At 44.4% G+C, this 14,784-nt stretch overlaps 1 protein-coding gene across 3 annotated transcripts in view; it reads right to left on the bottom strand.

Annotated features, from left to right (window-relative positions):
• Positions 1-5,379: 5,379 nt before the first annotated feature.
• LOC104261692 (calcium-activated potassium channel subunit beta-2) overlaps positions 5,380-14,784 on the bottom strand; it is a 153,919-nt gene continuing 144,514 nt past the window's right edge. For all 3 annotated transcript variants that reach the window (XM_059822656.1, XM_059822654.1, XM_009817836.2), the window contains 2 exons: positions 12,353-12,548; positions 5,380-6,550 (listed from right to left, as the gene is read on the bottom strand). In XM_059822656.1, the coding sequence (XP_059678639.1) occupies positions 6,266-6,550; positions 12,353-12,548 (481 nt within the window). In that variant the 3' untranslated portion in view covers positions 5,380-6,265. The remainder of the gene's footprint in view (positions 6,551-12,352; positions 12,549-14,784) is intronic.

Raw genomic sequence — 14,784 nt, forward strand, 5'->3', positions numbered from 1 at the left:
AAAAATGAGAATCTTAAAAATTTTCTGCAAACTGAAAAACCTGAAAAAGATAAAGTTGGGTCAGGGTAAACTGCTCAGTGAGATAGTGGCAGATCACTCCATTTCAGGTTCAAATTTTTTTGTGTATTTTCTTCCAAACCAAATTAATCTAATTTTTGGAACAAAATGGTGTATTTAAAAATGAATCTAGCTTGGGGTGAACTGAGTGGCAAAAAGAACATTTCAGAAGTTTTCTAACATTTTTCCCTATAATGCATAAGAAGTGGAGGACAGTCCTGAAAAAAATAGCCATAACACTTTTTTTTTGCAACCTATAACAGGGGCTGATCCTGCTGTATTTTACCAGAGGGGTTGAACATATCTGCTCCCCTAAATCTGACCTGCCTGACTCCTTCTGGAGGCGCTTCTACTTCTCACCTGTTTTTCTTGAACTTCCAAAGTAAACAAACCTTTTCTGTGTTTTGGATAAGAAAGCTGACTCCCCATCTCTGCTCATCTTTTTTTATGAGTCATTTGCTGCTCTTCTGCCTGGAAATGGCCACGCTTTAGTACTGCCGGACATAGAGAGTTTGCAGAGCGTTCTGAAATGAGCATCTCTTACTCTCTATATTACAATAAAATTACTAGGCAATGAAATAAGCTGAATTCTCACCTGAATAAATGTAGTTCAGTTAAAAATATATACTCACCTAACAGCTCCCTGTATGAAAATGGAGAACTACAAAAAGTAGACAGGCGTGTATGGAGGGTTCTGCTAATGTTAACACATTTTTCAGTGTTCGGAGAAATTAGATTCATTGAAAGCCTGGTGTGAATTCACCTGGCAGCATTTCCAATTTTTCTTAGATCATTCCTGAAGGACAAAAAAGTCCTTTGTGTGAAATGAGGTTTGTTTTACATTTAGCAACTGCAGGTCGGGGCCGAATAACAGCTTGTCAGGGGACAGGCATGTGGCTGGAGGCGGTGTGGCTTTGCCGGGCAGCGTGTGAGGCACCCACCCCTCCTGGTTCACTGCAATTTCTCAAAACACGAGAAGGGATACAGCTTGGGAGACCCAACTCATAGTGGGCTAAGAGCTGTGCTGGCTGTGCTGCTGGGGCTAAAAGGGCATGCTGAGTCCCCCCCCAGCTGTACTGGCCATGGGCTCCTCCCAGGGTCCTCCCTAATTTGCAACAGCACAAAGAATTGAATTGCATGGTTTGACCACTCCATTTGGTGTAAAAAATATTAAGCTGGTTTGTTTTAAAGTGCACAGAGTACGTGCATACAAACCACCCCCTGAAGCAGCAACATCCTCTGCGGGGACACCTGCACCCGGGAGAGGAGCTGATGTCTGGTGGCCGCTGCCCCACACAGGTGATGATAACGGATATATGCTCCTTTCCTCCTTCCCGGTGCCTCCGAATTTAGTAGCTGTTATACTCTGAGGTAGGTGCTGTGCTTTGCTTTATTCATAGTAACTACCAGTGATGTTCTCAGAGATGACAATCACCCGAGCCTGGCTGGAACCTGGCTGGGGCTGCTGCTGGTTACCTCTGTGGGACTGATTCTGCACTTTGCTGATGGGTGAGAAAAATGGAAGAAAGGAAATGTGTTGCTGGTCAGCCTCAAAAAATGAAAATGTTCAAAACTTTCAGTCAACCAAGCAATTGTCGATAGTTTTGTTTCACTTCAGAGGAACTATTACATTTATTTTTCAAGCTTTCCTAATAAAAAACCTGCCCGCACTCCTGGATTTTAAAAGACAACATCAATTCAAACTGAAAAATGGAAACATCTTGTTTTCAAAACACTGAAACAAAATAATTGATATTTACCCCTGGTTTTCACTCTTTCCTGCGGCACAAAAACAATTTGGCAGAGTTTGTATCCAGTTGCGAGATGTTTGGGTGCACCACAAACTGTGGGTGGTTTCTTTCTGCAAAACAGAGTGCTGGGAAGTGACAAGTGTTCAGTGGAGCAGAAAAGTGAGGTTTATTCCCAAATCTTTGATAGACAATGAGCAGTATAGCAGCTAATGGAGAGCTGATGCTACTGTGCTCAGATGCTGAGCAATTGAAAAAACTATATTGCTGCAAAGATATTGGTTCAATCCACCTGAATGGCTGCAGCTATTTTAATAAGGGCATGACTGTATGAGAAGGGAAATTAGCTGACCAATTTTTAGGTGGTATTACCTTGAAATTGCCATTCCCTTTAGAGGCTATGCTGGTACAGTAAGGTCACAGCTGGTGTAAGCCTGGTCCAAGCAGATTCCTGTACTTGTTTGACTATGAAAGCTGTGAACTTACTGTCAGTAAGTGATTCACAAATCACAACTGGCTTAAGCCAGCCAGTTCTTTCTCAGCAGCTTCTTCCATTGAACTCTTCCGTGGCTAGCGATGAGGATGGAGATGAGGTTGCGAAGCCAGCAGCATCCCCAGCCTTGCCTTGGGACTTGATTCCCTTTTTGTCCCTCAGGTTTGAAATCACTGCATTTGTGTCTTCTCGGGATGTGCAGGCTCTTGTCTTTCCTGAGCCCTCTCTCCTTTCTGTGTTCAGCTCAGTCTCACACTGGAGTTGGGTAGACTTGCACTCCGGGTAAAGTTTGTGAGGTAAATTGACGTCTCCTCAATTAGAAAAGCTAAACCAAAATAAGCTCTCTGTTCTCCTCACTGGTGACATTTAGTAAGTCTGCTGCAAGGTGCCAAGTTTGAGTATTACAGCAGGGAAGTTCACATTTCAGCTCCAGATTTAGATGTTCCAGAATAGAAATAAGACCTGACATAAATAATCTAATTAAGAGAATAACAACTATTAAAAGGCCATGTGAATTTGGCACCTGGAATACTTATGCATGCTTTAAATCCCACAAGGGTGCCTCTCATAGGCTCATAATGCCTTTGAATACTGTGCAGCCGTTTTCGTATCGCGGTCTTCCATTCAGGGATTTTGCAGCACTGGTTGTTCCCTGCTGTCCCGAACGCCCAGCTGGGACCTCAAGAGGTGAAATGTTTGTGCTGGGAAGAGTCAAGACTGGTCTCAGAAACATGGTGGATTTGCCTGATCCCTGAATTTCACTACCCTGTATTCCTCATTCATTTGAGCTGCCTACAGGAACATCAGTTCCTTTTGCAGGGGATCAATGTGCTATTAAAGTGGAAGCAGAGAAAGAAATGGCACAGGGTAATATCCCCTCTGAAACACAACCTCTCTTTGGGGCAGCAGGAGTTGTCAAAATTGCATTTGCAGTGCTAACACTTCAGCAGGGGGTTAACTGTGTCAGTGATCAGATGGATAATTTCCTTTAAAATTATTGTTTTACCTCACCCCATCCAATTACTCAAGTTGTTTTGCTATCCCACAGATCTCTCTGTTAATGTCAACAAAATGATTATAGACTGCAACAGCATCAAGATGTTTCACCCACACGAGCGCTGGTGAAATGTTTATGTCGCAATATGTTGAAAGCAGCATTTGATGTGTAAATGTCAGGAACAATCAGCTTTCCTGTCACCGGAACCAAAGCGCACAAATACAGGTGCCGAAAATGTCACATGCACAACCGAAGAGCTCCTTTATGGCAGGCCACGTAAATCGTCATGTAAATGGCTAACATCAGTGTCAGTAATGGTGTGGAAAAGCCACTTCAGCTCTTTTCTAGTGATGCTGTGCACTATTTCTGATTTGCGAGTCGCGATTGGCAGCATGGTCCTTCCTTCAGCATTGATGACTGAGCTGATGGCAGGGAGATGGATGAAGGATGTCCATGAGGATGGCAACACTGGCCATGGATCAAACCTCTGCTTGAAAGGAAAACAACATCGTTAAGGATGGAGATGCACCCTGGGAGCCACCTGGGCTGTCTAGAAATGGGTCAAGACATCTCCTTGGCTGTGTGGCTCTGGGGGCCTCACCTCGATACCTCCATTCCTGGCAAAACCTGCAGAATAAGGTTTTGTAACAATGATGAGCATCTGCAGCTGGGAGCCCCTCGCATCATGGGCACCAGGTGAGGAATCCTGTGTCCCCGCATGGTGGTACCCATGCCTGTGCCATGGAGCGGTGGGGTCCCCCGTCTCTGTCCCCCCATCCATGCTGGCACCTGGGGTGAGTCACGCTTTCTGCTGGCGGGCGGGTGGTCGAATAGAGGTTGCTGCTGGTCCACCAAAGACTGCGACTCCAGCCCCACCGATGCCGAAGGTGCCAAGATCCACTGACGATGGTTTCTGTGAATCCCACAGATTGATCAAAACTACATTTTTGCAAATAAAACTTTTGCATCAGCAAAATCATGCTGATTTTTGCATCAGCACTCTTCATTTCTTGGTAATAGAAGCTACAAAGAAAAGTCTGATGAAACAAGCCAGATCTGAAGGCAGAAGATACTGAAATCTGGAAGATTTAATTTAATATTTTTATTACATATTTTTGGAGCCCTGATTATACCCCCACCCTCCAGGAATTTATTTACCTAAGGAAAATTATACTACTGATTACAAGATTGCAGGTTCATTTTCACTGCTGAGAACTCATTTTTTTACAGCTCATGTTACACTTGCATGACTTGTAAAGTTTTGTAACATCTTGAAATTTTTAATGCTACATTGTGGAAAGGTACTTTATATAGAGATGAACGAGGCAGAATACTTGCTTTGCAGTCTTTTTGAGGGGGAAAAAAGTTAGTTTCTTGGATGGAATAGGCCTGTAAATGATTTCTTTGAATTATTGGGTAGTGAGTTCACAGGGTGGTCATAGGAGCTGCTTTGCATTTGCCCTTCAGGCTGGGTGCGAAGTGAGAAACTGTGAGAGATGTCTTTAAAATGTAATGTAAGAAGGAATGCTTTCTGCAGGGGAATAAAAATAAATTATGCGAAAATCGTGACTATAGTGTGCATGGAATTATACTGGTAAGATCCCTGTGGTAAATGTTTGACAGATAGGACAACATCTTAGTCAGAACCTCAGTTTTTCCAATAAATCATTGCACCTGAGCCTTTTAAATCATAATTCATGTCAGCCAGCACTGCGTACTGGGTTAAGGTCAGGACAGATTTCCAGATGTATTATGATGATTATCTAACAATTCAGTTAATAGAGCCATAGAATTGGATGAGTTTTTTGTCAATTCCGATGTCACAGCAACAGCAACCTTTGACTGAAACAACATCATGAATATTGGATAAGATCCTGCAGTGCTGTTCCTCCATGTTATGATATTATGCAAGGATGAAGGATATGAATACATGAGTTACACTGTTCACTTTCCAGTTGGTAAAAACAAAGAAAAAACCCCCCATAATCAAGTTCCATTACACAACTAGATATAATATAGCTTTTTCTTTATATATATATATATCTGTATATATATCAAGTAAAAAAATCTAAAATAGTTGGAAGTAAAAAATGAAAAAATAGCTGATTGTGTTATTTTTTTCTTTACAGTGATATGGTAGCAAATACAAGACAAATGAGTAATAAACCTTTATATAAGGTGTTCTGGTCCCATCTCCATCAATAGGGCTCAGACTAGAATAGAAAATGGAACAAGGTGATTTCTGTGTTTTGGCTACAGTTTCTGTCAGTGACAAAGATGATCTTGATAAGACAGAAGGAAATTATAGTGCTAAACAGAATAAAACTCCAAAGTGTTTTCCAAAAGACCTTAAACACCATAGGGTAAAATTTACTTCTGAACTGGGGGAGCAAACGCAAAGTATCACCAAGTCCTACTTAGGCTGAAAATACTGTAAGCTTATCCTGGCCTCAAAATACATCCCTTTTGAGCCATCTTACCATAAAAAAACCCTATCAATGCTTTTTTTGCCCCCCAAAATAAAATAATCCCCAATAATAAAAAAGCAAAGCCACAAATCCATTGAATGGACTGAGCCAGATGTGAGATCTCAGGGATGCGCACGTGGTTGGCTGCCCTTTGTCCAGCAGTGAATTTCCCCCAGAATCCTTTACATTGAAAATGTCAATTTACTAAGCTTGGCAAATGGTCACACTGAGCCCTATTCTGGCTGTAGAAAAGAAAGAAGTACGAGTCTCAGCATAAAACAAGATCATATAGACGATCAACACAAAACAGTATTTTTTTCAGTTGTCTGCATAATAATAACATCATGTTTGCATATAGAACAGCTTTTGCATTATTGCTCTACTTATAAGAATATAGTAAGGAACTTATAACAGACTTGCACATTACAAACTTAAGGTTCTTTGGTGAAGAATGAGAAAACAGTATTTTCGCTGTGATTATATCTCAGAGGAGTTTTCATTTTTATCTGTTGATCCTTTGGATTCTCTCACAGAGGAGGGAAAGGTACTGAGTCAGCTTTACCATCGCAACGATGGCGACCCCGCCGATCATCACGCAGGTGGGCCAGAAGAGGGAGTGGAACAGCACATTGGAGCTGTACAGTTTGGTTAATATCACGTTCTTCTGAACGCCTTCGGGGTCATAGAAGCAGGAGAAGCGTTGGTACTTTCGGAAGTTTTCCATCACGACGTTCACCAGCGACATGGATTCCTCGTAATTCTTGCTGCACTTGGGTATGTATGAACACTGGGAAGAAATTAGAGGGAGAAAAATGTATCTCCAAACCAGATACAATATCTGTTTTCAGGTGGTAAGCAGGAAAATCTCAAGATGATTATGCTTTTCATAATAAGAGTGGAATACTATTAAGTTAATAATAAATTTATCACAGAAAAACCTCAATATTTTGCACATCTACAGAATTTCCCATTGGAGAACCTCCAAGCACTGTACAAACATGAATGCTTTAATCTGCACAGCGGCCTCGTGAGATAGGTGAATATATTATTATTGCTAATTTACACATGCAAAAAATGGAACTGATGAAGTACCTCTTCATCTTAAGTGGCATGCATATGCTTGCAGTTAGATGGGTAATTGACTCTCTGTAAATACAAATCTGTTAGTTCAGATCTCGCTTGGATCAGATCAAAGTGATCATAGTGGGCACAGGAGTTCACTCACAGAGGAGAAGGCTGATGAGAGACCTTTATACAAATTTTCCCGAGGGGGTAATGCCTCGATTAGGGACAAATAGATAGTCTAGGAAAAAAAAGCAGTTTTCCTACTGACAGCCCAAAAGGCTTGGGGTGATTGTGGGTCCCTGCCATGCTCCCTGCCTGTGCTGCTGAACTGGCTTGTCCTGGGTGAGCACCTAAAGTAGTTCCAGATAATTTAATGAGAGAAAGTGAGTTTTGCAAAGGAAAAAAGAGGTTTTGATTAAAATAATGTGACCCATGGCTTTTGATTATTTTTGTTTTAATGTATATACTTTATAAATGTCCCTCAGTTCTTTTTCATGACTACGCTGTGACTTTTTATAACATATTGCGACAAATCTCTAGTCCTAATAATGATGAAAAGATTAACCGCGTAACAGGATTTGATCGATTAATTGGCAAGATTATTAGCACGGAATATGATTTGAAGCACGGCAGAAAGATTGTCTGGCGTTAGCAGACTGAAGCATTAAGGGTAGAGCATGGCAGCACTGCCATTATGAATGTTTCATAGAGCTCTCGAAATTAGAGATGGAAAATATCAGAGCAGTAATGTCTCATCCATCTTTCTACTGGTGCAGGTCTGCTCCCTCCAGGATATTCTCTTGCACTCTGCCTAGCTTTGTCTTAAATGTCCAAAGCCACAAGCCCTCTGCCAGTGCCTATGACTCTTTAATAGATCATAATCTAATAAGTAGGGGAAATTTTCCAGCGAAGCATACCTCATTTTCTGTTATTAAATTATGTGCTATCACTGTAGTAACAGCAGTATTTCCAGCTCAGATTTTTTTTGTTGTGGTTTTTTTCTTGCAACTTTGGTGCTATACATTTTTGTGTCGTGAAGTTCCATGAAGTGTCCTGAGGGAGGAGATTAAATGAGGACTTGGCCACTCTTGCTGAAGTCCAGCCCTTTCCCCTTGATGGAAAACAGCAGGCACGTAAAAGCCCAAATGATGACAGATTCCTGGACTCAAAGTCTGCAGAAATGTCCCAAGAGTGGAGCGGGGGAAGGTCTGACTTCCTGCAAGTCTGACTATTTTCCAAGCATTTTCAAAGGAGACCTGATGCTGAAGCAGAACTTTAGTTCTTGAGCTTGAGCCCGTATCGGGCTGGCTGGGCTGCCCGTGCCAAGAGGGTCTGGTAGCATGAAGCTGTGAAATGCAGTTGTGCAAGGGAGGTTGATTTACTTTGCCTCTCAATCAGGCTCCTTGTGCTTGAAACCGTCTCTCTCTCCAGGCTATGGTCTCCCATGCGGTCTCCAGCACATGGGTGCCCTTTACCCCATGTGCGATCTGCCTCATTCCAGTTCTCCTGAGCTCCTGGAGGAATCTTGGCCTCAGCTTTGAGGAGCTCCTTGGCACAAGGACTCTCTGTGTGCATTAAGTTGTGGTTGTGGGGTGCTCCTGGCCTCCTTCCATGCCTTGGCTTCCCCAGTGAGATCCCAGGGGTAGCACAGGGCTGGCTCTGCTGTGCTGGTGTCTGCCGTGTTGCATAGGTCATTGATGAACAGGTAGGTAGACACGGATAATGGGATGTTTTGAGTGTTTTCTTTGGTTTGATCTTCATTTAGTTTTCTCCAATGCCTGGCAGGGAATTTTATATCCACAATTCTTACACTGTATCTGTGAATGTAGACTACTAAATCTATGCTGGTTTATTACACCTCTGCATTGTCAAACACTTGGAAATCTGCAAATCTGAAAGTAAACAATGTCTGGCTCTCTATCCCAAGTGAGGATTCTGTGATACAACGTGAGAAAAGTGGTTCTCGTGTTACTTGCAATCTGATCACAAGGAGGACGTACTAGACAGTTACAAAGAGAACTTGTTATTACCCTTCCAGCTCTACTTTCCTAATTTAAAGGATTGGATAGGTAGCCTGTAGGAGCTACCTCTGGACATGTCCAGTCCAGTGCCCTGCTCAGTGCAGAGTTGCTCAGGGACTTGTCTAGTCAAGTTATGAATATCTCCAAGGCTGGAGATCACACATCTCCAGGCAAGCTAGGGGCAGCTTAATTTAAATCAGTGACGTTAAACTGAAAATGCTATTGCCAAAAAAGTCCCCAGTTCAGGCTGTGTAGTGAAATACATGACTCTTGTCATATGTCTGTGGTTGGGGTTTGTGTCCACGCTGAGCCCGGAAACTTCGACAAGATGTGCCATGGCAATCTTTCTAAGAAAGTGGTCAGGACATCAATTTGCATCTTTTTTGGAAAGTGCAACAGGTTTGAAACAAGGACTGAAGGAGGAGCTTTGTGTCTGCGTTGGCCTGATATTGATTTCTGCAGACTGAATTCTCCAGTCCCAGCCCAGAAATGGGTCTGCTGGGAACTGCAGCCGAACATCTCTGCTCCTCCTACACCAGACAAACTCCTCCCTGGGTTATAAATACCTGAACCTTCAGCAGGAAACCATGAGATCCCCCATAATTTCTGAGTCTCAGGCGGTTATAGCTGGCATAACAGTGATTCTGGTGATTAAAGCCTGCTTGTTACCTCACTTATGGAGCACGGGTATAAATCAGCAGTAGCTCTGAAGACACGAAAAGAATGAAAATTACATAGTATGAGATTGAAACGGGGCCTCTAGAACTGCTTTAACTACCGCAGCCCTTCCTCAGGGTGACAGCCTGGCTCCGTGGTCCAGGTGCGAGGGATCACGGCTGATTTACCTCTCCTGGAGGCTGTTACAGCCTCTGAGAGCTGAGAAAGGAAAGTGTATCTGTGAAAGCATTTAAGCCGCTATGGTTGTAGTATTGACAAGGGGCTGGGCTTGTCTTGAAGGCTGGAGATGAAGTATGTACAGCGAGAGCAATGAAAAGCCATGAAAAACGTTGCGTGCTTTCCTGGAAAAGACTCAAGCAGCTCGGCTGGTATCCGTTTACTTCCCACTGATTCCCACTGGAGACTGGCAGCAGCACACTGTAGATCTCAATGTAAATTGCACCTACTCCTTACCGCACTTTGTGGGACAACAGCTACGTTAGACAGCAAGTCTCCTAGGTCAATCATTATTTAAAATCAAAGTGCATTTTGCTCCATCCGTGCTGGCTGGCGGGAAGAGGAGAGAGACGGGCTCCAGATGCTTCTCTGTGTGCATGGCAGTGCTCAGCGAGGCAGAGAGGTTGGAGGGGGGATGTTGACCTTTTGAAGGTCACTAGTGTTGGCTTTGGAGGGTAAGCACCGTGCTCTGAAACATCCCCAGTAATGTCAGGACTCAGTGAGCCAGGGATGGCTTTTCTTTTTGTTTATTTGGCAAGGAGAAGGAAATGCAGACCCAAGTAGGTGGGTGGAGAGAGACAGCTAGCACCCAGCTGGAGCATCACAAAACCAGCCGTGCTCAGGGCTGCTCGTCCCGCTGAGCGAGGCTGCTCTCCGGCCGGGGGAGAGGGAGCGCCCATCCAGGCAGCTGAGATGGGCTGTGCTGGTCTGAGCTTGGAGTCTCTGCTGACCCCAGCCAGGCATAAGAAGCCAGGTATTTTATAGACTTTGCAAACTTGCATTCAGAACTGCATTTGGATTCCGGTCACATAGCCAGCGGCATGTCAGGAAAACCTAGGAATCCTCCTGAGAGCAGAGCTTAACCTGTAAAACAACCTTGGGCAGGAGAAGTGTTAACTGTGCCTACATTAAATTAAGAGGAGGCGGCATCTGGGAGAATTTCAAAGTCCATTTCAGCAAGCAAAAATCATCAATAACAGAATGTGGAGATTTATGCTGAATCTCTTGATTTATTTGAATCCAGTGGAGCACAGAGACCGATCTGATCTGTTTTAATCAAATTGCGTCATGAGCATCACTGGATTTTGCTTCTGCCCCAGCAGAAAGTGGGGTCTGTCCTGCCACAGGCTTCACGAACGGCGAGTGCCTCCTTTCTGCACTGACGCAGAACCGGAGGGGAAGATGGGGGCACTCTTCTCCATTTCACACTTCAGATCCAGAGGACTTCGTCTCTCAGCCACAGGAGCTAATTATCCCGCAGAATAACCGGCCCGGTGCAACCATGCCGTGCTTTGACTGATTTTAATATCGCTTCATCTTAATATGCAGAAGTAATTTGGTCTACTGAACTGCTGCCATAAATAGAAACACAATAGGTTACGTTGTCAGCAGCCTGAACCAGGGCTCTGCTGTTATGGGCTGCGCTTTGCCAAGTGGCCGTAGTTTGGGGTTCAGTGACCTTGGATAACTAAGTAGTTAATGCAAATCTGGCACTTGCAAGTCTAATGAAGTAGCCGCGTCCCGGCTCACTGCAGCTTGCAGTCTTAGGTACCCAGGCGCTGCAGACACAAAGAAGGGAAAGTGGGGAGAGGGCCATTTCTTAGTCCGATCCTGCCTTGCTATGTGGAGGCAGCAAACAGCCACCTGCGAAGAGGCGGTCGCTTGCCCGGGTGTGATGCACAGCACTGCGTCAGCCGCACAGCTGTGGCTGTGGGCCGGTGAGGAGATGCCGTCTGTGCATCCGCTGTGTTCATTATAGCCTCCAGACAGGAGCTGTCTCCATCCCACCTGGATGGAGTTACGCTGGATTTTGTACTTGCTGAAAGCAGAGAGAGGAATTCTTCTGCGGATTTGTTAAAAATAATTGTTTTGGTTCAATGTCGGGAATCAGGGATGTTGTGCAAGAAAGACGGGCTGGCTCCTTAGCTTATACGTGCCCAAGACCCAGGCCTTTTATTTTTATGCTGCTGCTTTTATCTTGACAGTCCCTGCTCAGCAAACTTTCAGCATCTTTGCACTGTCTGCAGGGGTAAGTGCTGCGCCTTGACCCCAATGGCACAGCTGACCTCAGCGGAGATGCTCAGGGTGCAGAGTTTGTCACCAGAGATTGAGACGGAGACACGTCTGCTGTTAGACATGGGGCTCCTGCCTCTCCCCGTCGCCCTGCCTGGCCCTGCAGTAATAATGCCATTTCTATTCTCACCGCCGCGGATACTCCATGCACATGGCTAGCGGTGTTCACTGTCATGCAGAGCCATACCTGGGTGGAAAGTGACTTGTCTCCAGCTCCACAAGAACATCAATGAGACAAGTGCTCAGCACTAGCCTGCACCGGTAAAGCACTGGCGAAGGACGAGGGAGGCTCCAGCCCCTGGGGCCACCATCCTGTGTGGGATGGGCTGTGCTCCCTGCACGGGATGGAGGTGGAAAACTGCCCCCTCCAGAGATGTGAGCTCAGTTTGTGCACTGATTTCCGCTTTCTTTGCTCCGTATTTACCAGGGAAACAGGACTGGAAGCCTTATACTGCTTTAAAGCGAGGAATGGGTATAACGAGGTGAGCAGTGCTCCAGAGACCCATTTAGGAAGAAATTTTATTCTGTGCTCCTACCTCAGAATTAATTTTCATTGTTTCCTCGGTGTGGTACAGCAGAAGCTTCTGGCCAGAAGAGGTGAGATTAACGTACACCTGGAGGCAGGGATACTGAGAGATTTTCCAGCAGTCTGGACCGCAGCTAAATGAGCAGTTGAAGGTTTCTGTGATGGATGCATTGAGAAGCGAGCACTGAGCCTCTTCTGTCCAGACACTAAGTAGGAAAAAAAGAGACATTAGAGCATGGCGAGAATGGGCAATAAGCACTAAAGACAGCTCAGGCTTTCCATTGGGGATATACCAGGGGGCATTTTGTAGGAGATGGTAAATATTGCAGAGCTTTGAGCAAAGGCTGGACTTTCTCACCTCACACATCGCAGGCAGAGTGTGTTATTCTGTAATAGCTAAAGTTTGTGCTTTGGGCACAAAAATACCTGATTCACTTATGTCTATGTATAAATGAGAAGGGAACTGGAACTTTTAGTCTGGAGAAGGTATATTTGAAACCAAAGGGAATCAGCAGAGATATCAGAGAAGAAAACTGAGCAGCCTGCCCCGGGAAGAGCACAACGCACATGGTGCTGCATGATGGGACACCCCGGACCAAGACTTCATGGTTAACCACCAAGTCCAGTTCAATTCAAAGTGAAGGCTGGGAGGATGGCTTTGAATTACCAGGGTACATACATTCGTATGCATGGAGACAGTCACACACAAGCGGTACCGCATGTGGCTCCACCTGTGCAAAGGCTTTTTCTAGTGGCAGCTTGCTCGGTTTTCCGTGAGTTAAGCCAGCTGATGTAATCGTTCTGGAGGATTTCAGCTTATCTCCAGTTCACCAGAGGCTAAAACTGGAACGATGGAGCCTGGGTGTGCACTGGCAATGCTCACCTGGGTTTCTTGCATGTATTTAAAAATCTATGGCTGTATTTTCCTTAGGGGTGAGAGCAGTGGGAAGGGCACACTGAGGGCTCTGTGCGAGGCCCTTCACGGGCTCCGGGAAAGGTTTCACCCCAGCACTTCCCTTTAGCCCCGCTCAGCCCCTCAGCTCACACCCAGCGCGGCTGTCCTGCCCCTCACCATGAAGGAGCTGAGGGTCTGCCCGCCCCTTGCCAAACCTACAAAAGGCTTTTCATGGTAAGCGATATCAAAGATTTCTGACTAATTCCCTTGGTATTTTTCTTTGGCAGTAATTCTGCTTGTATAGTCTGTTTTACATTTATATTAAATTATGCTATGATTTCTGGGGGGAAATCAAGTAAAAAGGATTTTTTTTTCCCCTCCCAGGCAGTACTTTGTTGGAGGGGTATTGCCGTCTGTAAAGGAGAATAACCCCTAAGGAGATCTGGCTGTGCGAAGAGAAGTGACAGCAAAGACTCCTGGGTTGTCATCTTCTCCTCACTTTCACCTTTCTGACTGCTGTTTTATTCATGCATGGGGGTAAGAAAATAACACCTACCTACAACAGACTTGTGAAGATGGAATATTTGATACATCGTAGGTGTTTTGATATCTTCTGGCAATTTTTCACATAGTTTGTAATATAAATCATCTCTTTCCACATGAACAACTTTGACCTTAGCAGCCTCTGCGACTGACCCTGATATTGCTGAAAGGTCTGGGAGAGCAATTTGGAAAAGCAAATGCTCTTGGATACTTAACAGGTCTTGATCTCTATTTTCAAAATCTAAACTTTGCCTGGATTTAAAAAGGGACAAATACCTTTATCGCACAAATAAGATGCTGCAAATCAGTACAGTTCATCCTCAGGCATCGCTACATTTTGCTTATTATTGCAGGGTCAAGAAGGAATATTTTCCTGCAGGTACACCAATATAATTGAGGATGTTCATACCAGTTAACTGTAGGCACTTATTGTACATGCCTAAAGAGGAAGCCTGTGGTGGATAAGCCAAAACGTGCCAGGCATTGGCCATTGCCTCAGGGTGGTTTGGGGCATGGCAGACTAATGTTTTGATCCCCCATTTATACATTTTTCATCCTCCTAACTCCACTGCTCAGGGCAGAAAAAACACTGTTGACAGTCTTATTACAGTCTGGGCTTGATTTTAAATAGGGCTGGTACTTGAAAACTTATTTCAAATGCTGCTAATGAATCACAGGCCAAACTTTCTGCTCTGCGGCAGAGGAGGAAGCCAGAGAAGGCCTCAGAAAAATTAAGTGCCGTGCAGTAATGATGAAAGATGATGTTTCACTTTCAGCAAATTACTATATTTCAGGAGGATTTCACTTGTTAAAATGAAAGTAATAACCTACATGGAAAACTACATGCTACAAAGCAGCTTGATTTCTTTCCCAAATTAATTCTCCATTCTTCATTCGAAAGTGTGTTTTTTCTCGAGGCTGCTAAATATTTTGGCTGTTTTCTCCTGAGTTTGACTGGGCTTTGCAGCAGCAGCCCCTGAGAGGTTTACAGGGTTCAGCAGACC

The sequence above is a fragment of the Gavia stellata genome, chromosome 11 (assembly GCF_030936135.1).
Source record: "Gavia stellata isolate bGavSte3 chromosome 11, bGavSte3.hap2, whole genome shotgun sequence".
NCBI lineage: Eukaryota > Metazoa > Chordata > Aves > Gaviiformes > Gaviidae > Gavia > Gavia stellata.